We start from the raw sequence: 22,206 nt of genomic DNA, 5'->3' as shown, positions 1-22,206 counted from the left end.
TGGATCTGAAAGAAGTGAGAGATCCAAGACAGCCATTCTCCAAAAAGTGGAGCAAGCACAGCTGCCTGTCAGCTTTATGCAGCAGCACTCTTTCTGTTGGGGTTATGCTGTGTACATTTATTGGAAATCTGCAGGCAATTCTTGACTTGCCTTGACTGGGTGTTCCCCACTGCAGAGCTTTCCTTTGGCTGTTTGGCAGAATTTCAGACTCTTTAAAATGCTGGTATTGATGTAAGAAAGCGTCTGCTGATTTTTAGTCTCCACTTAAGAATCATTAAAATTCACACCCTAATGAAATACCAGTTTCTTCTGGTAGATTTGTAAACCAGGGGCACATTCATGTTCTGCTGGTGATATTTGCATCTGTTGGGTTCCACTGGCATAAGACTGCTTGGTAATGTGTTTTAATAATGGTGTGAGCCATATCTACGTGCTCTGACTTTCCAGATGAAATTGGTAATTGTAAAGTACACATTACAAAGTTAGAATATTACTGGAAACAACCCATCCTTGTCCTGTCCTAGACTTTCTCACAGCAGAGCTGGCTGTGGACACACTGTCTGCTTTCATGGTGCCTACTCGTCTTAATCCATTTTGCTACTCATTCACTTGATTTCTGTCCAGCTTTTGGAGGTTGAGAATGCTCCAGTTGAGACTTGGTCTGTCCCCTTTGCTTTTGCTCCCTGCACTGCAGAGACAGGCTGTCATGGTATGAGAGACTCAGCTAAATGACAACACTGCTGGCCTTTACTGCTGACAATGTCTAAAGGAAATAGTCTGAGTAGTTGATACAAAATCTTCTCTACACAGCGTGGTGGTGAAAATGTGAGGCAGGTGCCTGGGAGTCCACATCCTTCAGTTCTTTTCAATCCATTTTTTTCCCTTGATTTTCTTTTGTATCCAGTAACATGCAACCCTTTTATTTGACCATTAATGCCAAAGTACCCAGTGTTTGGCTTTGGGTGTTATGTTTGCAAAGTCAGTATTATGCTTCATCTGTAGCATTGTCCTACTAGTGTAGGACAATGCAGTTAAAGTGCATTTTCTTTATACTTCATGCTGCTGCTGTTAGCTGGTATGGAAGGAGAATCTATTGTGTGCATCCATTAATTTTTGTAATCATTCAAATCTCTCCCTCTCTAAAGAGCCTTTACTGTTTTTAGTATGGTTGTGTTATAGAAAAGATGGGCAGACCTTCTCTGTTTAAGGGAAATGACTGCTTGTGCAAACCTGATGTGAAGGCTGCCATTATTTACATCTAAGCATGAGACCCAAGAATGAGTAGTTTGCTTCTAGAGAGTCTGCAATTTCAAACCAAGTATTTGTGTGGAGAACTTTAGTGTTACTTTTACTTGTAGTTCACCTGTCAGCTTTTTCCCTTGTACATCTGAGATGGGATTATTGTACTCATGAACCCTAATTTCATCCAGCTCTTATCATTTAGTCTATTTTATTTATTGTAAGACCATGTGACTCAGTACCATTAGACATCATGGTGATCTAATCAGCTTGGTTGATGGCTCATCTCACATTGTCTGACATCAGAGGTCAACCATCAGAACCATTAATTCATCGCAGAGACATGAACTGGGTTTTGCAAAACTGGGAGGGATTTGACAAAACAAGAATCTGGCAGAACTCTCCATCTGAATTTTAAAGCCTAAATATGAAGGTTTCTATTCTGTTCTGTACTGTTTTGCTTGAAGGATGCTAATATATCCATTTTATGTGAGAGCACTGAAGCACTGTAGAGGAACTTCAGCTTGAGCCCTAGGCATTTAAGTTCTGTATACAAACCAATAGATACTTGTAAGAATATATATATATATATTCTGAAGCATGCAAATAACATTATTTTTATAAAAGTAAGGAAGCAGTCGAAGTACTAGCACGTTCATGTTATGCATATGTACCTCTGCTGTGTTGTCAGCAAAACTGGTAGATTAGGTTTTACTTTTTGCCTGAGAAAATTCTTCAACAGTGATTCCTGAACACTTGAAATATGCTACTGCCTTTTTAAAACAGCAAGGGAAATCCCCGTTGTCATTAAATTCTCCTGACAATTAACTGCTAGTTTTTGCCCTAAGAAAATATAGTATTCTTCATCAGGCATAAAACTTACTAAATAACTTTCTGCAAATATTTTTAAAGCATTCAGCATCTCAAACATCTGCAAGTATGTAGGATCTTGTACAAGTAAAGAATATAGTTTAAAGCTCCCCTGAAGGGTGCATATGTCTCAAACTGTGTGCATATAAAACCATAAACTTCTAGAAATGTCTAAGGAGCAGAAGTTAGTTTCTGTTAAATATCTGAAGCTACTGTTCTCTTCAAATTCAAATCACTTTTTAACCTGTCTTTCGGACATTCAGGTTCTAAATATTTTTTCCCCAGTATCTTTTCATTGGAGAAAGATATCTCTGCAAGTCTGTGCAGTACACCTTTTTTTTCCTTAGGATATTTGTTCAAAAAACTCTGCTTGTGAAAGGCAAATCTATGTAAAAAGATCATATCGGTATTACTTAAAGAAATTTTTGTCTGCTCATTTGTTCCAGAAGGGTGTTTATTTTAAAATGAAGGAAGAAATATTCCAGAAGGGTTTCTTTCAGCCTCGTCTGTTTTGCAACAGTAGAGCTTCCCTAAATGATTGAAGATTCCTGCTCTACTTGAATAACAAAACTTGGATTGCTTAAGAAAAAAGCAGACTGTCAGCCAGACATTAAGGCTGCTGAAATTTCACATCACAAACACAGCTCAGCATGTAAGGTAGTTGGTTTGTAAAGAGCCTGAGCAGGCTGCTACAAATTGTAATTACTAATGTAATAATTACCATAACTAACAGAACTGTGACTTGACTTTGAGCTTTCTGTCCTCATTAAACTTGTTCACCTTCTCTGAAACTCTCCATGCTGCATGCTAGCACGGAGCAGTCGCATCCCCCGACCCAGCATGAGTCAGGGGTGCAGTCGTGATACCAGCCGTGAGAGCAGTCGAGATACAAGCCCTGCTCGGGGCTTCCCTCCACTTGGTGAGTACATGTAGGCATTGGAGCTTTAAGGGTCAATATTTCTTTTCCTTTTTCCCTTGTTGTGATTGCCCTTTCAAGACACTGCTAGGTGGAATGAGCTCTTTTCTGTCCTCTGGATTCCTGACACTCCCCGTTTCCAACCCCGTTTTTTTTCCCCTTCTGTTTTCTTCTGCATGCTTCAATTCTGGTTCTCAGCATTTCACTGTTAGCAGGGAAATAGCTTAGTTTGTACTTTTGCAATTTTTAGTTTCATTGAATCAGCTTGTATTGGGCTGCTGTGCTTCGCTTAATAACACTGATGGAAATCTATGGGAGGGCAAGCCTGGATTTTCTAGGTCATAGTGAAGTAGTTTTGTAGCATTGTAGCCTGTTGTTGAGTGACTCAATTATTCATGATTCGATTTTCTTACAGCTAGCTAGAGTTACAGTATATAATTTCTATCCTGAATCCTCCAGTGGAGATAGCAGCTGTCTTTTTGTAGAGGTTTTACAGGACAGTCAATCATCAATTAAGTAGCACATGCTGTAGAAAACTTTGTCAGGCAGTGTAAAACCAAAGAAAAACTGATATTTTCAAGGAGCATCATTAAACTGCAGTTAAAGTGTACAGTACAAATAGAAAAACTCATTGCACTTACCTTATGCAGAAATTTTCTGCACAATGCTGAATACAGCAAGATAGTTAATGTTTCTGATCAAATGCCATATCATATGTTCAACCAAATACATTACTTCTCGTATCAAAACTTGTCATCTCAGACATGAAATACAGTTATCTCCAGACCCTCTTCATTTATGTAGTAATTTAATGAAGAATGGTGTTACAGTATCTATTTTGCACATAGTGACAAAATACAGTTGTATGATGTAATGTGTAAATGGAGCAGAGCACAGGTTTTAATATTGGAGAAGCTTTTGGGTTCAATGACTTTATTATATTAAGCTATAAAATAATCTGTTTACATTAATATTTCAGCTTCTGGTGAAAAATGGAGTTCAACTTTGCATTTATAACATGGTTCATAGCTCTTTAAGATAAATAGATGAACATTTTATTGATTAAATGAAGGTGATTTCATACCAGATCTAGAAAAAGACAGATCTACAACTGTAGCTTATTTTTATAGCTAACCTGCTTAGCTTCAATTTTGGATGAAGCCTTTTTTCTCCAGCTAAAATGTATAAGTAGGCTGGATTTCAGTGTTAATTTGTCAGTGTTCTATGTCACTGTGCTGTGTTTTGTTTGTTTTATTAAAAATACAGTCATTGAAGTACTGTCATGAACCCTTTCTGAAAAGCAAAGGCAGTGTATCAGTACCATGGTTCATGTGACCTTTGTACACTTCCACTGATGCTTAGACTGACTATAAAATCTCAGTTACAGATGTGTGTTGTAGTGTATTATTGTGAGGAAGGAGTAATCTCATTTTAGCTCTTGATTTTTAATTACCTGAAGAGTAATGCATTTCTAGAAATACATTGTTATTAGGTCATGAAGGTTACATGGGGAGGAAATACCAATACAACAGCAGTAACCCAGTGTTGTTGTTACCCTATTACCTTTTTCTTGTGTTTTCATTGAAATGCTTTAAGATCAAATATGTTCATGAACTTATTAATTGTGTGGTGTGTAATTAATTTCAAAGACATTTATATATGTCAGTTTAAGCCAAAACAGTGTGGTTCTCTTACAGTATTTTTAGAACCCAGTTAATCTCTTAATAATGCAAAGGTAATATAATCCTGCTGTTCATAGTCTGGTTTTGTTTATAATGATTAACTTGTATATTTGTGAATTATATTTAGAGTAACTAAATGGAAATGACAAGATTTTTGCGTTTAATGGTATTATGGTCAGTGTCAGCACTGACATCCTCTTGTTTTGGGGCTGCAGTGCAGGCATACATGTCTGTGTGTCATGAGTCCTGCTTCCTAAGTTAGTAAAAACAGTCAAGAGTGAATCTATATTCAGCCTCCTTGCAGAGATGGGGATTTTTGAATTTTTTTTGTTATTCTTGTTTCTCCCTGGGTCTTGATCTTGCAGTGGTGTCCACAGGGGCACAGTGGATGGCTTGGGGGAAAGCAGTTGTGACCTACAAACATTAATTGTGAGGTTCAGTCCATAATCCTCCACTGATCATGCATATCTTTAATGAGTTTACGTATGATGTCAGTGGGATAGTACTCTTGAATAAATGCATGGGTTCTCCATGGCCAAAGGCCATATTGCATATAGCTTTCAGCGAAGCTCTCAAAGTCAAAAAACCACAAAATTTTATTTTTCTCATGTTGCTGATTCCTATTTCATTACATTAGTATCTGTGGTTTTTTTAATGCTTTACCTTAAACAGAAGATGTAGAATTTTCTGCTGCACAATTATGTGCATAATTGACAAAGCCTATTTGTATTGTAAGGTGATTCTGCTTTATTTTTTCAGTTTCTTGACAGTACTAGTTATGATGGTAAAGCAGCAAGGCCTTCAGTGACTCTGTGGTGATGAATTGCTTAAATGAACAATCGGTTTCTTGGGTCAGTTGCTTTGAGCTGATGAGCATGTTGTTGCTAGACATAGGGAAAACTTCTTTAGAAAGACAAAATTTCTGTAATTTGGGAATGACTGGGCCCGTTTTTCATTTGCTTTCATAAAGAACTCACTTGTATGCTGAAGCCAAGAACTGAAAACCTCTCCAAAGGCATTTTGTGATTGATGTGCTGCTAACAACTGGGAATTGAAGTGGGAGCTATATTTGGCTTAGGCTCCTCTGCTACTGTGTGCACTCCATTGCTTTTAACAATTTGTATACATGTGTCGTTCTAGATGGGTGTGTGATGTGCATATTCTCCTTAGCTCTGCATGTACATACTGAGGTTCAAGAAAAACGTATGCAAAATTTGTTAAAAGCAAGGGACCTTTGGAAGTAGCAACACTTGAATATATGTGTACGTGTGTTCATTTGGAAAAGAAACCAACCCAAGGACCTGTACAGTGGTTGGTGACCTCCCTGTATGACTCTTCCTCTTATGTGGTTACGCATTCTCTTTGTTAATGTTGATTTTATTATGCATAGGCTAGAATGTTGTGGAAAAATACCTGCAAGCACAATTCGTAACCATTCCTCATGGCTTCACTTTGGGGTTTAGATCAGACTCATCTAAACCCTGCTCTGTAGTTACGTGCTCCACGTTCTCGTGACGGCCGCCTGCCAGACCTGCAGGTCTGGAACGTGACTGATGTGCATCGGGGTGTTTTTGCTGAGCTGCACCCAGTCTGGGACTGTTCCAAATGATTTTGTCATGCATTGTGTTAATGGTCACGGGGGCAGGGGGGAGCTGCGGGCGAGGCGTCGCAGCGGGGCTCGCACTGCAGCTGTTGCGCATCCACATGCAGCCATTCCCTGTCACTATGAAACACCTCTGCGGTAGCGGTCACACGCATCCCCTTCGGATTGTGGCATTTTCTGTCTCGGGTTCAATGTGTGTTAATCCTGTGGGTGTTGCCATTCCTTCTACTTGCAGCTTCTCGACGTCATTCCAGGTCCACTAGTGCTCTCTCCACTGCTGATTCTGTTGGGCAGTCAGGTGAACAAGCGCTAACTGCATGAATCCGCTTCTTATCCGTAGTCTCGTTTTACACCATCTTAACATTTGCCATCGTGTGCATCAGCCAGCACTTGGCATGTGCTTCTCACCGCTGCGGGGCTTTCTGTTCTGGTTTTGTTCAACGTGGCTTTTTGTTTTGAGTTTCATTTATTGGATGTTTTTAATTTGGTGTATTTTAGGAACATTGTGAACAGTGTTTAAACAAAGGGTGATCCAGGGCTTTCTCAATTCTCCTGTAAATTGGATCAGTTGTGCAGCATGGGCTAAATCCTGACTGATGCAGAGTACTTGCAAATTATTTTTCCTCTTTAGCAGTGTAGCACTTTCCATTGCCTAAGATAGGATCCCAATGGGTTTTATCCCATTTATTACTAAATATTCTGGACTCCTGTCTCTATTAATGAAAATTCTTTATGAGATCTCCTCCAAAATACACAACAGCAGCAAAAATTAAGCACCTGATGAGCTTTCAGAATGAACTTTGGAGCATAACTCATGCTGATCCATCTTTCATATAATTCTCAAGGCCTTGTCCAAAATATGTGGAAGCTTTTGAAAGAAAAAAAAAATCCCTTAATTTCACTGGGCTTTGCATAATGTGACTGATGGTTACATGTAACGAGAAAAATCTGCAAATTCCAGTTATTCTGTCCTACCCTGTACTGGGTTTGCAGTTGTGGAGAACCCATAATTCCTTTTGAAATAAGGATATTTTACTGGGAATCTTAAAAGTAATTGAATGAGGTTTAGCTTTGGGACTACAGAGGCTTAATTGTGGGGACAAAGATAATGTAGAAGATGAGGTGTTCAGTGTTTTCTAGGAGGCTAAAATCTTATAAGGAATTTGTTGTACTGAAAGTTACTTAACCCTTCAGATAGAGAGTGAAAAATACTCTGTCTCTCATGAGTCTAGTTAAATGGCTATCACTTAACTAAAACTCTCAAAACATTTCCCTTACGTTACTCAATAGAAATTATGCAAGCTCATTTGACTGGCATTTTTCAGATAACAATTTGAATTTGTATTTAATCAAAATAATTAAAAATATTTAAAACAGCTCACTTGTAATACAGATTTAAGCTTTGTTTGCTTTTGGCTTCCTATGATAGTCACTTCATGTTTGGCTCCTGTGCTTTGGTACAAAGCATAATCAAATTTTGTGTGATTACCTGTGTATGACAGAGCACTAAAATGTTCTAAAAAATGGCAAAATAGGATTAATAATGATGGTTGCAAATTTTCACCAAGTTTGTAACAAGTATAATGAATGAACCTAGCCAGGGAGATGAGGGAATGTGGCCAGAGCATAATCTGTAGATTTCTTGCCCAGTAGCGTTGGGTTTGACTGTACTGGTTATTCCTGGAGCCAGGTGTATTCCCAGCCCTACATCAGAGATACACTGAGGTCTCTCCTGTGGTCTTATTTCAGCACTCCAGGATGGCAGCAGTGTCTTGGGGAGAAGCCCAGAGTAACTTGGGTGTTGTAAATTTAAAAATCACTAAACAAAGTTGTTCAGAAGATTGCTGATAGCCATGGAGATAGAAACCAGCATGCCACACTGTACCTAATGTGTTAAAAAAAGCTCAATTTTGTTTCTTTATGCTGGGTATTTAAACTGATCTACAATTGAATTACTTTGTCATTTTGTTCTTCATTTAAAAAAAACCCCAACCAACTATCTTCCCTTTTCTAATGTAACACTAAATTTATTAGAAAACAAATGACAGTAGTATTTTTCATGCTATGTAGTTTCAAGAGTTAAAGCCAAATTTTGATCTCAGTAACACTTGAGTAATGTAATTGGTTTGGATTTAAATATAAAACCAAGTCCAGAACTTACCGCAACAGTTACAGCCCTTGTACTTTACCAGATCTCATTTATACTTAGGAAAATCCTTGTCCTCTGTACAACTTTATAGTGTATATATCTCTGTAGTGGTGACTTCATTTTCAGTCAGACCTACTGCATTATAATCTCTGTGCTTCTGTTAACTGTGCACAGATTTTTCCATTTTAGGAATAAAGTACTATTTCATCTTCATATTTGAAGTTAATTTTCAACCCAAGTGCATTAAAAAAGGGAATAGTAATAACACATACAACTTTTATTTCTTTGTGAAATGTCATTATTTGATTACTTTTTGGCAGTAGTTCTAAGAAGTTTGTTTCTTTTTTTTTTTCCCTTGTAATGTGTTTTGTAGAAAATGTGCTTTTGTTGTAAATCAGAAATGTCTTGTCTGGGTATGTAACTCTACGAAACAGTAAATTTTGATAGGTATCACTTCTGTTTGAAATAAATATTAGTCTGCAGGGTTTTTTTCCTTTTCAAAATACTTCGTACTTTAAAAGTCTTCCCTATTTCCCCACAGTAGCTTAATCTCAAATAAAGCTGTGTAATTAGGACAGTAGAACTGGCCAGCTTCAATCTCTGATATAAATGATTCATGTCAGTGTGAGTTAATCAATAAAAGGTATTTCAGTGCAGTAGGTTCATAAAGGAGAAAGCAATGAAATTTTGTGATATGCAGTGTTTTCCCCAAAAACACATATAAGCTGCTGAATACCAGGTTTGGCCTCAGTTTTGAGCAAAACCACAATATGCTTCAGGAATTTGACAAGCAGTATTTTTCCTCTGTTAAATTAAATATAGATGAACTATTAAAAGACCTGTGTGACTTGACCCCTCTCTCCTGCTGCTTGATGTGGATCAGCTGAAGGTCTCTTAAATGGGTTCATGCAGCTTGATCCATGCACCACTGAGTTTGCTGGCAAAACTCCTGTTGGCATGTGTGGGTACAGGGACAGAGGTGTAACATACATTCCAGGAGGGATAGTCTAAGTCTTCCATGAGCAAACACAAGCCCACACAGAAAGAAAAACTTGGACTATCATAACCAATCTTTCTGTTTATGGACCAGAGCAAGGATCCCAGTATCTGATACCTGATCTGCCCCTCTCTAGAAGGACTCGGCTGCCAGAGTCTGACCTGTGATACTTAAGTTACTGATTCTGTCATAGCTCTGCTGGTGGACCTTTCTGAATTTGGCTTTGCTAAAAAAAGTAATTTCAGTAACTTTTTTGGTAAACTGGGCAAATGATAAAGTAAACTAATTAATGTTAGGAGTGTAAATGGCATTTACAGTCCATTGCTTTGGATGCCATTGAGAGCTTTGCCATCAAATTCAAAGGGAAAAAAGATGGTATTGTCTGCTCAAAACCAGTTTTGATATAGAGCTCTGGAATTTAAACTTCTTTTCAAGAGAAGCAGAAATTTGAATCACTTCACAAGTGAGTTATTAACTTAATTTTTATACTGTGAAGGTGTAGGAATGTATTCTACTGGTTAATCAAGCCTTGAGACATAAAATAGACTAATGTGGTGCTGCTAGTCTCACATCCTTGCCTGAGAGAAAAGGCTGCAGGATAGATGAGTGCTCAAGTATTTACATGTTCTGACACTGGGCATGGTTCTGTCTCTCTGAAGTTAATGAGAAGCTCTCTTGATTTTTGAGAGTGCCAGATTGGGATGGGCATGTCTGCCTCTGACATTAAAATAAAACTTTGAGACAACTGAGTAAAAAGAAACAGAAGATAGATACCCTGCTTCCCAGCTTAAAATAAATAAATGAAAAGTTGCCCTGAGGATCTAAAATTGCCTCCAACGCCCAACAAACAATAGTTTATTTCTCACCCTAATGGCAGACTCTTTGGAGCTCTGGGTAAAAGGGCCTTTAATGGAAAAGCACTGTGAGTTCCCAGAGTCCGTGGGGAGAACTACTCGGGCACCTGATTAGGATTCCAAATGAATGTGAATTCATTTAACAATCCCTTTCACTGTTGTCTTTTGTGCAGACCGGTTTGGGCTCGGACAGCCAGGCAGGATGCCTGCTTCTGTGAATGCCATGCGAGTCCTGAGCACCAGCACGGATCTGGAGGCTGCTGTGGCCGATGCACTGGTAAGAGGAAAAATACAAAATGCTTCCAACACCGGAAAGTGGCTTAAAGTTACCTGTACGTATGTTCTTCTCTTTCTAAATAGCTTTATTCTGATCGTGCCAGTGGCTGATGCTGTAGAGTTACCTTTTGCTGTTTTGACTTTGGGTATACTGGCAGCAGTATATTTTTCCTGATTCCATGTCAGTTCTCTGCAGCTGTTGTCAGACAGAGTGCTGTGGATTGGTACTACAGCTGCTGCAGGATGGGTTGGATCAGCTGTTTGCCTTTCACTTGGCTGTCAGAGGATGTGCCCAGCACTGTGATGGTGCTTGGCACTTGTGGGGTCGGTGATTTCCATCAGTCCTATTACCTGCATGAAGGTTTTGTCAGAAAAACAGTGTTCTCTTAGTATCAATTCCTGATCAGGTTTCAGAAAGAACGAATTTCTGCCCTGTGTTATTTGCACCTGGGTAGATACTCAGAGAGCTCATAACCTGGCTTGCATGGAATCTGTACCATCTCATGCTGTTATGGTGTAAGTTGAATTGTACTTGTCTAGTTTGCTGCTGTTACTTTCAAACATTGACTGCTTTTCCTAGTAAATTTTATGTAATTTAAAAAAATGTTGCTATCCTGTATAATCTTATTGTACTATGGTGACTCTTGCATAGAACCCAGAAAGTGTCTTCTGCTTTTCAGAAGGCACATGATAAGCCTTTGTATGTACCTCGAATATTTGGGGGAGCGAGGATGTGTAAGAGGCAGGAGAAATTATTGTACAGTGCTAGCTGGGTACCCATTGGTCTTCTCCAATGACCTGAATGAGGGAAGGATTTCCTGATGTATTTTGAAACAGATCTCTCAGAATCTGTCTCAGATGCACTTTAAGGAAGATGATCTATGTTGCCAGTGTTTGTGGTAGTTGGCCTTTCTCCATTTCCTAGTTCACTTCCCCAAGGATGGCTAACATTATCCTTTTTATGTCTGATTACCTCCCTGCTCATGGCACCTATTACAGTACTTCTAGAAAAATGGCCCTTTTTACAAAATTTATCTTTTAAAACAAAGAAAGTATTTGTGAACTAAGAAAGGTAGAGCAGTGTATAATGGATGACACTGTTGCATTTAGTGGGCTGAATCACTAGTGAGCATTTTCATCACCAAATGTAACAGCTTGTGAGCCCATTTCTGCTCTCAGCACCTCAAATTTGCTAGCAGAGCAGTTCAGGACATAATTACAGACAATGGTTTGCCTGTGTAAATGAAATCAGGCTTTATCCCTGCATGTGAGCAGCTGCTGAATACAGGTTTCTTAAGGGAGGAGAGTGTCACAGTATTTGACTGCTGAGCCCTGAGATTTCTTTGGGTGTGACTTAATCTTCAGCAAGACTTAGAGTGCTCTTTTAAATATTCCAGCTTTGATGTTAAGTAACATTAAACTGAAATGTTAAAATTCTGAAGGGTTGAACACTTAAAAAGGAAATACTTAGGTCTAGCTGGAAACCAGCTGGTGCTGCTGACTTGGTTGTTCAATCTGAATTTGTACAATTTGCTTTAGGAGATGCAACACAATCTTGTTGATCCCTTCTTTCCCACCACCCCAGTTTTCTCTTCATTGCCTTCTGACAACAGGCAACTTACAAAGCCTGTGCAGGCTCCTTTTGAGAGAGTGTTGTGATGCCAGCTTTTACCCAGTAACCTTGTTTTCAGACAGTTGTCTTTTCCATGTAGTAAGAAATGAAAAGAAGATGGCTTCAACCAAATCCTCAGTTGAAACAAAACACGGTGGGTCATTCTGTGACCTCTACTCCCTGTATAGAATTCCAGTTGGATCCACTGCTTCTGTTTGAGCTGGACTTGGCCTAAACCCACAGTGTCAGTACTGGGAATCAGTGCTTGGGTCTGTCAGAAGAGCTCAAAGGGTGATGGAAACTTTGCTGTTAAGTAAGGCCTTTAAGCCAGTGGTGCCAACCAGGGGGTCTTAAAAGAAGCTAATCTTCAAAACAGTGTGCTGTATGAACTGTGGGTTGAAAGAGAACTTGGCAAGTGAAGTTTATTAAGTGTGCTCTACTGTAGATAGCAGCTTCCTCACATCAGAATTTTTTTGCAAGACTCTAAAATGAAACGCTGCTAGTAATATGTGGGGAAAGTGAAATCACTACCAAAATCTCTGGTATCTTTCATTGTAGATTTTAAAAGTAAGAAAAGAGGTGTTGAATATAGATCTGTTCCTAAAAAAGTTTTTAACAGTTTATTCTCACTTCTGAGATCCGTAAGGGAAATTGTAGCCAGTATGAGTAGTGCAACAGTTAGGAGATAAAGTCAGGCATTATTATACCCACTTTTATTTTGCAAAAACTGTATTTTTTTTTAATTTGCTAAGACACATTTGCTATACGTTTTTGTTGCAAAATCAAACCCTGCATAAGCTTCTGACATAATTCTCTATGCTTTTTCCCACCCTTCAATATTTTCCTGCCTACAGCTGTTAGGAGACTCCAGGAGCAAGGTACTAGTGCTTTCTTGACTTTTTATTTCTACTTTCCAACTATCCCCACCCTGTTGCTAACACCCATGATACTGCACGTGAGTTAATTTCTATGCTTCAATCCTCCAGTCCTAGTTGAAGCAAAACTCTGCTGGCTTCACAAGTCCAAGACCTGCAGGACTGGACACTGGAAAGAATTCTGTAGCAAACACTTTAAAATACAGATTTTTTTTTTATATACATTATCTTTTCAACCCTGTTCTTTTAGGGTTTATTTAAGAGGGTTTTTTGCTGCCAATTATGCTACTATTGTTTCTGTAAGGATCAAGGCAGTCAAAGATGTACCTGAGGGAATTAGGTCCTATAATGCCACACTATGGAAATGACTGGGATTTGAGTACTCAACTCCCTTAGCAGCCTCTGGAAAGAATCCTAGCCCAAACTAACAGAGAAATTGCTATCTCCCATATCCAGTGCATTTCTAGAGTTGCTTCAGTATTGATATCAAAGTGACTGGGCATGCCAGCACAGATTCTTTCAGCTGTTTCTTCCTTATCTTTATTTTTTTTAAAGTAGAGGTTGTATCATCATAGTATCTGTAACAATGAAACTGACCATTATTGCCAGTACATTTATTGTATTTAATTTCATTACCAGTAACTTAATTCTACTGGGCATAAATACATCATTTTCATGCTGGGGAAGGCAGGCTCTCTTCCCCTGAGTCACTCAGACTCATTGAAATCAGTGGGCTCTGTCTTGCACTGCTGTGAGAGGTAAGCAGGCAATGCATGGTGACATCTTTAAAACACTTCAGTCACTGTAACAGTAGCACTAATCTTGTTTTTAGTGATTCCCAATTTTGGCTTCGATGTAACTACATATATAACTTGCTAAGTCGGAGTTTCCCCTTTTCCAGAAAAAGCCGGTGAGAAGGAGGTATGAGCCCTACGGGATGTACTCCGATGACGATGCCAACAGCGACGCTTCCAGCGCTTGCTCGGAGCGCTCCTACGGCTCCAGGAACGGGGGCATTCCGCACTACCTGCGCCAGACTGAAGATGTGGCTGAGGTCCTGAACCACTGCGCCAGCTCCAACTGGTCTGAAAGGAAAGAAGGGCTCATAGGTCTTCAGAATTTGCTGAAAAGCCAACGGACACTGAGGTGACTTCATGGTTTTCTGGTGGCAATAATTCATTGGGGATGACTAGAGCCAGAAGGCAGTATTATGTACCTGCCTTATGGAGACAGGTAGTGTCTTCATGGCTGTGAAGGCTTTGTCTCCACAATGTGGGATTGCAGTTAACTTTTGTGAAGGTTTCTGCTGTGTCGTCAGTATAATTTGTGTCAGTAGTGTAGAAAAGGCTCAGGTAAGCATGCTGTCTTCTCTTAGCCTTCATCCATCTCATGAAGACCTCCGGTGGTAGGTGCTTGTTGTAGCACAGTGAGATTTCCCACAGTGGTGCTGTTGTAAACATACTCAAAGGATGGTTCCATTTTTATGTTAGTCTGAAGCTTCAATATTTTTTCCCATGGAAATTTAGTTATGAAACAAACATTGCACTTACTGTAAAATGACTCTGGGTGTGTGTTTCAAAGCTGAGATCAGACAGTGCTGGTGCTGGCTGTACTTTGACTCTTTATGAAGGCTGTGTTAGGTGTAATTACAGATCTTGTTTGTAACTCTTGAAAAATTTTATACCAGAAACTTGTGTCTTATAAATGGTGTAGTGTGTAATGTAGAGGGAAATTTCTTAGGGCTTTGAAGTACGTGTACCAACTCTGAAACTGCATATGGTAGGTGAGGGAGACCTTTTTCCCTTGCTGAGAACCACGTAACCCCTTCAAACACCTTTGGCACATCACGCCTTTGAAGAGGTTTTAGAATTACCCAGTAGGTCTCAGAATTATCCAAAAGTCATTTGGAAACTCCCTATGGCCACATTAACTGGACAGCTGGCTCTCAGGTCATAGATATTTCACCCTTAGTTTATGGAGAAAGTGTTTGAAATAAGCTGTTTATCTCTTGGCTTCTTTGAAGGTAACATTCACAAACAGCTGTGACTATTTTTCTGTTATGAATCACATGCACTTAAATTATGGTCAAGTTTATAAGTGGTTGTTTAGAGCCTCCCTACTTGGGTTTGTGCAATTGTTTCTATTTTAAAAGGGCTTCACACTGGCTGAAAAGAATTTCATGGTTCATGTTAACAATCTGAATAAAAGTGTACTGATGGCAGGCCTGAAAAAGTTGGTTTCTTGCCATTATAAAAATATTCTGCCACTTCACATGATGTGATACAGGCCTTAAATGGGAAGTGCTACAGGTTTTGAAAATGGGTAGTCAGAGTCTTTAGATCAGAGATGCTTTTTGATGTGGTCTATTTCTGAGTCTCTTAAAAGATACTTCCACCACGTATGCTGTCTTTTTTCTTTCTCTTTAACAAACTGCATGGAAAAACTGTGGCACCTCATTACTTGTATTAAAAAGTTGGGTGAGATTTTGATTTTGCCACAAAAGTGTGTGAAGATTATAAGCAAGATTTGGACTACTGCTGCTGGGGATAGTTGCAAGGGAGGAAGCACTGAGAAGTTTTGGAGATGGGCTGTTTATCCAGGTCAGTAGATCTTAGCAGAAATACTGGTGAAATTAAACTCTTGATTTCAACCCTGCTGGTTGTAGTGTTTGAATTGTGCTGTCACCAGTCTCTCAAGCTAGCAAGTTGTCTTAGCTTTGATCCTGAATAATTTTTAAATCTGTCCCAGAAACTACACCTCTGTGCAGTTTTTAAAAAAAATATAATACTGTGATTAGTTCTCTGTATTTCATTTTGGTTTTCTTTTGATCTGCTTCCTCCTTGGTTCAGAGTTGATCTGGTGCCTGTTCTAATGATTAGATTTTATCATCCTGCTTGTTCCCACGGCATCTTGAGAACATCATCAAGGTCATTAGTCCAAGGGGCAGGTTTGTCTTGTAATTAAACCTGATGCCTTCTGTTGTGGTGAAACACATTAATAAGAGGCAGTGATGTGGCTGGGTTTTCTTTAGTATTCTGAACTGAAAGATGGCTGATCCTGTGTTAGCTGGGGTTTGCATACCCAGAGATGTGCATGCAAAGTAGAATGGCACTTACCCATCCTCTTTGTTTCATACAGCTTCATGTGGCCTACTTTTTGAAGGGCTCCCCATAAGGTCTCCTGAATAAAACAAGGCAAACGAGTCCCTTAAGAAAATGTTCTTCCACTGCTGTTGCAGTTCAGTACTTGCATTGTTACGTTGGGTCTGTGAGCTTTTAGAAACAGTCACACATATACTTGCTGACTTTATATAACCTTTGTCCAGAAAGAAAATTCATTAGAGTAATAAAGAAGGGTTCATTCAGAGACCTGCAATCTGCATGATGTCAGGAGAATGCTGTGGTAATTTTGAGCCTGTGCAGCCTCACCCTGAATTAAGCTGACAGTTTGCTGTGATGTTGTTACAAAGACTTTTCCCTCCCTACCAGTCTCTTAAACCCATTGGTTTTGTGCCCTTTTAAAATTTAATCAGCCTTTCATGCATAGATTTATTGGGGGAAAAAAAAAGTCCTGTGTTACTTAGAAACAATCTGACATAAAGCATCTGTAGGCTACTGCCTTATTCTGGCCTGTTCGAAGATTATTTTTAGAAACAGAGAAGTTGGTGGATTGTAGAATTAATGTTGTTCTGGAAATACATTCCCTGTAGTCAAAATCTTCAATAACTCTTCTCTGAGCAGTCAGTGTTCATTTCACTAGTTGCTCTGGTTTCATTGTAATTGTGAATAAAGTCTGTTTGCATCCATAGTATGCAGGAAATGTAACCTAACTGCCTTGCTCTGGTTTTGTTTGCACCATAAGCAAGAAGAGCTTCTGTATTTTTTGCCAGTTTGCTTTGCAGGAAAGCTAAGACTTCTCAATACATTGCAGATAAGAGCTTTGGCACCAAAGACTTCTGCATTCAACTCCAACTCAGTATCTCATGCATCATTCTTCTTCCCCCCTGCCATAAAAAGAGCACTACTGAGCAGCTAATAATCTCTTACAAATAGGGAGTTAGATAGTTCCTTGATGTAATTATCTGCTGATTTAATAGTTGGCCATTTGTTAATGTCTCTTCCATTTCTATATGTTTGGCTCCTCAGTGTGCCTGCCTGCTGTCAGATTTTGGAGTCAGTTCTGATCTCTTAATAATCTGTGATTTTAGACTGATACTACCGAAGCAACTGGGAATTTAACCCAAAAGATGATTAGTATATAACCAGAAAGTTCTGATTTTACTTGAAAATTTGAAAACCTTGACACAAAGGAGACTTGAAAAACCTGGTTTTAAGGAGGGAAAAAAAATATGCATGATTCAGTGATTCACAGCCTTGACCCAGACAGAAACTAAGTCCCTTGCAAATGTGCACATTTCAAGTTGTCTTCTGGAATCCAGAATATAGAAGAAAATGAAAGCAGCAGAAAATAAAATTGTCTGGTTCAAGATTTTAAAAAATAAATGTTTATTATATTTTTAGTGTAGAACTGGTGATCCCAGTAGTTAAACTGAAGTGCCAGTAAAGGCTTTGCCTAGATCTACAAAGTTTTCAGAAGTGTGACCAAAGTAACATTTAAATAAAGAAGGTTAGATCTTTCAACTGTTAATATTTATTAGCTGCCTTTTTTTTTCCCTGCAACTAAAACTTTGGCATTAATGTGGTGTTTTATTTATGTATTTTAGCCGAGTCGAGTTAAAAAGGCTGTGTGAAATATTTACTCGCATGTTTGCTGACCCTCACAGCAAGGTAAGATCACAAAGCCTTGGCTCGCTCTCCTACATTACTGTGTGTGCACATTTTGGCACTGTTCTCAGATGAGTGGTTTCTATTTCTACCCCTGCCATCTGCTGGGGAAAACTGGCATTTAAAAATCTCCTTGGTTTGCATTTGTTTTACGAGGACGGGATGTGTCTCAGTCTCTGTTATGTTGCTAGGAGCTGGTTACTCCGTGCTGCCTGAGGAGCAGCCTAATGCCTTTCAGAGGACACCTCCTGGAGCCAGGAGTTCAGTTTGATTTGCACTTCTCTAGGGTGTATTTCTGATACACAGGGAAGAGTGGTCCATTAGGGGTCATGAGCATCACAGCCACTGGGGTTTGTGTGTTGTGTACACCTGGGAGCATGTGCCTCACCAAGATACTATTCTGATTCCCATAATCAAGGTCTTTGATATAGCTACTTTGCCTTCCTTAAAACACTGACCTTTGAAGTTAAAGGCTGTGGCATGAATTTACAGATGTTTCTTAAGAGGAAGTGGGCCACAGAATGGGGAGGTAGGGCCCATAAGCATGTTCAAGACTACTGGATTGCTATGGACAGCTAAGGAGGAGCAGGGAAAAAGGAATATGGAATTTCATGCCCTGTTTTGAGTTTTGCTAGTTGAGGAAAATCAGTATGGCTGTGTAAAAACATCAGCAGTTGGGTTAAATGCGGTTTGAGAAAGAACAAGTTGTATAAATCTTTGTACTTTAAGACCTCTTGATAAACCAGTGTTAATAAATTATTGTTGGGTGCAAATTCCATGGGCAGGCAGAGTAGCCCATCATAGGGTCCTGCTCCAAATGTGCATTTTTTGCCTTAATTATACTGGTGGACCAGCTGTCCCACAGGTCTCATCAAGCTTGTAGTACCTACCTGTAAGTTCTTAGTGCTTGGTTCCCCAAGGTTTGTGTAGTAGAAAGGGCGAAGGTGTAATTATTTGTTTGCAAAATAATTCCAATTTCAGAGTAAGGCAAGTCTATTGCACACTGGGCTCAAGTATGTCCTTTGTAGCAGCAGTGATCTGTCATCTTCACTGCTTTTGTAGAATTACTGATACAAACTCATTAGTTGTGATGTTAAACACACATAGCTTTGTTCATAGAACTGTATATAAACATATGTTACTTTCTTGACTGAGGAGAGTGAATCTGATCCAAGTCATATAATAAAAGATTGTGTTATCCAAGTCATATAATAAAAGATTGTGTTTTAAGAAAATGTAAACTTGGAATGAATGTGTCTTTTATCTGTTGAGAAACTGCATCCTTGATCACTCTGTGTGCTAACGAGTGGTTTGTTTTGTTGCATGGCCTGCTTTGCCGTGGAATTCACAACAGAGAGTAAGTGTTTTCTACCCCTTCCTTCCTTCATTCATTTGTTACATGTGATATTTTAATACAACACCTTTTAGACATGTCTTGTCTGATTTTTTTTCCAGAGCAATGTAGTCACTAAAATCATTCATTCATGAAACTCTTATAACAAAATCATCCTGAAATTCAGACTGTAAACCCCCTCCCCATTTGAATATTTTTATTTTAAGAACTGTATTTCTATTTCTGACACTTGTTTTGTTTATAGGTCTTCAGTATGTTTCTGGAAACCCTGGTTGATTTCATCATCATTCATAAAGACGACTTGCAGGATTGGCTTTTTGTTCTCCTGACCCAGTTGCTAAAGAAAATGGGAGCAGATTTGTTGGGGTCTGTGCAGGCAAAAGTTCAAAAAGCTCTGGATGTCACCAGGTAGAGTACTCAGGTGGCAAATGTAACTGAGGTTTTTTTGGGATTACAGGAAAGTGTGATTTTAGAAATCCAGCAGTGCTGCGTATTTTGAGGTCTCAGTCTTGATGAATATGAGAATAAAGGAAAACAAAGTTACATCACAGTATTTCAAGTATTGAATTAAAGGGACCTGTCTCTCTTCTAAATAAATATCTTTAAAACATAAATTTAAAAATATATGATGGATTAATTGTAATTTGTGGGGTATATGCTCAGGTATCATGGTTTTTTGATTGACAGGTACTCAAAAAATTGCAGTATTGAGAATATGAATGGTGCTTTACCACAAAGTTCAGCACCTCTTTTATCTTGTTCAAACAAATATCAGGTCGGGATAAGACCTTGAATGCTACTGCAGTGCTTACACCAGTTCTGTACTCCATGTGCTTTGCAAAGGATGTCCAGCACAGGACACTATTACAATAAAGTTTGGCTCATTTGAGAAATAGGATAATTAAAAAAGAAAAGAAAAAGTAGTAATAATCTAGAAGAAAATAGTAGAGAAAAAAGAGGAGAGAGATCAAAACCAGGTATGAACCCTAAGGACAAGATAAACCAAGCTGCTTCTAGAGATAAGGGAACAAAGCAGAGTCTGAAATGAAATGGACAGCATGCCAACAGAAGTGTACAGACAGTAGAGTAACAGTGTGCAGAGATACTGATTTAGCAGTTTTCTCCAGTGTTGTGTCAATAACTACTGATCCTTAAGCTTAGAGTTTCTCTTATTGATAGTAAAGTTACCAAGAAGAAAAGTGTGTTGAAATCTGCCATGTAAGCTTTGAGGTATTGAGTTAATTTCATTTATGTTACATTACATTTTTGCTTTTGTTCCTTTTGCACAGGGATTCTTTTCCATTTGATCAGCAATTTAACATTTTGATGAGGTTTATTGTAGATCAGACCCAGACACCAAACCTGAAGGTCAGTATCAAAAGCTGTTTCACTAAAGCATCAATGTGCTTGTCTTACTTGTCATGTCAGGCATGCCATAAAGCATAGAACTCATGAGAAGGTAATTATTGTATTGTGTGCATGATACAGAAACTATATTGGCAACTTGGAGACATGTTCCAGGAATGCTTCCCCCCCACCAGGTGATGTAAGTCTTGTCAGTCTGTAGTGCGATCTGTTCCTATGGAAAAAATGCATCTTTGCCAACTGCTGAGCTTCACAAATCCCTTTGCATTTCTCAGGTCAAAGTTGCTATCCTGAAGTATATTGAGTCCTTGGCAAGACAGATGGATCCAACAGACTTTGTGAATTCCAGTGAGACAAGACTTGCTGTATCTAGAATTATAACTTGGACTACAGAACCAAAGAGCTCAGATGTGAGAAAGGTAAGCCAGGACAATGAAGTATTTGTAGTAATTATTACTCTTCAGGAAGGAGAAAAAAAACCAAACCAACCTGTCATAAAGGTAACGAAAAGTTCAGTGATCAGACTCCAACTTTAAAAAGCCCTGATTTTACATACCTCACTGTCCAAACAAAACTGTCGATTCAGCCCACACACAATTCTGAAGCATGTCTTCATATATTTTTTGCTTGTGTGACTTTATCTACTACGACCATACAAAAAGAGATCATGGTTTGAAAATGTGCTTTTTCTTGAGCATTCTGGCAATATCTCTAGGTTTGTCTTTTGTTTAGGCGAAGGCTTTGTGCTTTGTAGCCTGAAAGCTAGCTCTACTTCAGTGTTATAATGTTGTTAAAAGAAAGTAAACAAATCAGTAAGCTGCCAGGGGCTCTCAACCCTTCTCTTTTAAGTGTTGTGTGTTTATCTCTACCTGGAAAAAAATGACACAATTAGGTCAGGCCTGGGTAATAGTTACCTTGTTCTTTATCTTGCTCTTGATGCAAGTGTCAGGCAAGCTAAAATGGGACAGGTAGTGATACTCATCTCTCCCAAGAGAAAAGCAAGACTTAGTTTTATGTAGCTGGCATCTGTAACACAATTTAAAATTACCTTCTACTTCCAGTAGGAGTTAAAGGCTTTGCGATGAACTGGGGTTCAAAAATCCCAGCCAAATTTTAATAATTTCAGATTGTAAAAATTGCATGAGAACTTTACATTATATGCACATAAAATGTTGAATTAATACTAGAATAACATGGAATTTTATAACTTTGGAAATAATAAAATTACTTTATTTGATTCTGATGAAAAGATTGCTTGGTATCAAATGTGCTGCCACACACATGTGTGCAGCATTATCCAGCAGCTGAAGGAAGGCTTCAAAGAAGCTGTTTGGGCATATGAGCTGTTTGCTTGCCCACATACAGATGGTTGGTTCTGGGGGAAAAAGTAACATTCTCTTTTCTGAAGACTTCCTGTAGGGATTATTCACAGCACTATAACTTAAACTTGCTTCTGTAAGATAGTCTCCCTCAGGAAAAGAGGAGTACTTAAAATTCTGGACTTAGAGCTGGAATATGGATTTGCATTTTAATGTTTCCATGTCCAAAGTCAGAAAGAACTGATCAGGGATTCACCTCAACTGTAACTGTGTTACAGTTGAGGTGAATCCCTGATCAGTTTATTTTGCTG

The 22,206-nt window shown here is 38.8% G+C and overlaps 1 protein-coding gene across 1 annotated transcript in view; it reads left to right on the top strand.

The window, feature by feature from the left end:
* CLASP1 (cytoplasmic linker associated protein 1) overlaps positions 1–22,206 on the top strand; it is a 168,242-nt gene that overhangs the window by 104,106 nt on the left and 41,930 nt on the right. Inside the window, exons 23-31 of the mRNA XM_064434988.1 lie at positions 2,921–3,028; positions 6,546–6,608; positions 10,484–10,587; positions 13,975–14,219; positions 17,797–17,860; positions 19,212–19,214; positions 19,456–19,619; positions 20,501–20,579; positions 20,852–20,995. Of these exons, the coding sequence (XP_064291058.1) occupies positions 2,921–3,028; positions 6,546–6,608; positions 10,484–10,587; positions 13,975–14,219; positions 17,797–17,860; positions 19,212–19,214; positions 19,456–19,619; positions 20,501–20,579; positions 20,852–20,995 (974 nt within the window). The remainder of the gene's footprint in view (positions 1–2,920; positions 3,029–6,545; positions 6,609–10,483; positions 10,588–13,974; positions 14,220–17,796; positions 17,861–19,211; positions 19,215–19,455; positions 19,620–20,500; positions 20,580–20,851; positions 20,996–22,206) is intronic.

The sequence above is a fragment of the Passer domesticus genome, chromosome 10, assembly GCF_036417665.1.
Source record: "Passer domesticus isolate bPasDom1 chromosome 10, bPasDom1.hap1, whole genome shotgun sequence".
Classification (NCBI taxonomy): domain Eukaryota; kingdom Metazoa; phylum Chordata; class Aves; order Passeriformes; family Passeridae; genus Passer; species Passer domesticus.
This window is presented reverse-complemented; position numbering and strand designations above follow the sequence as displayed.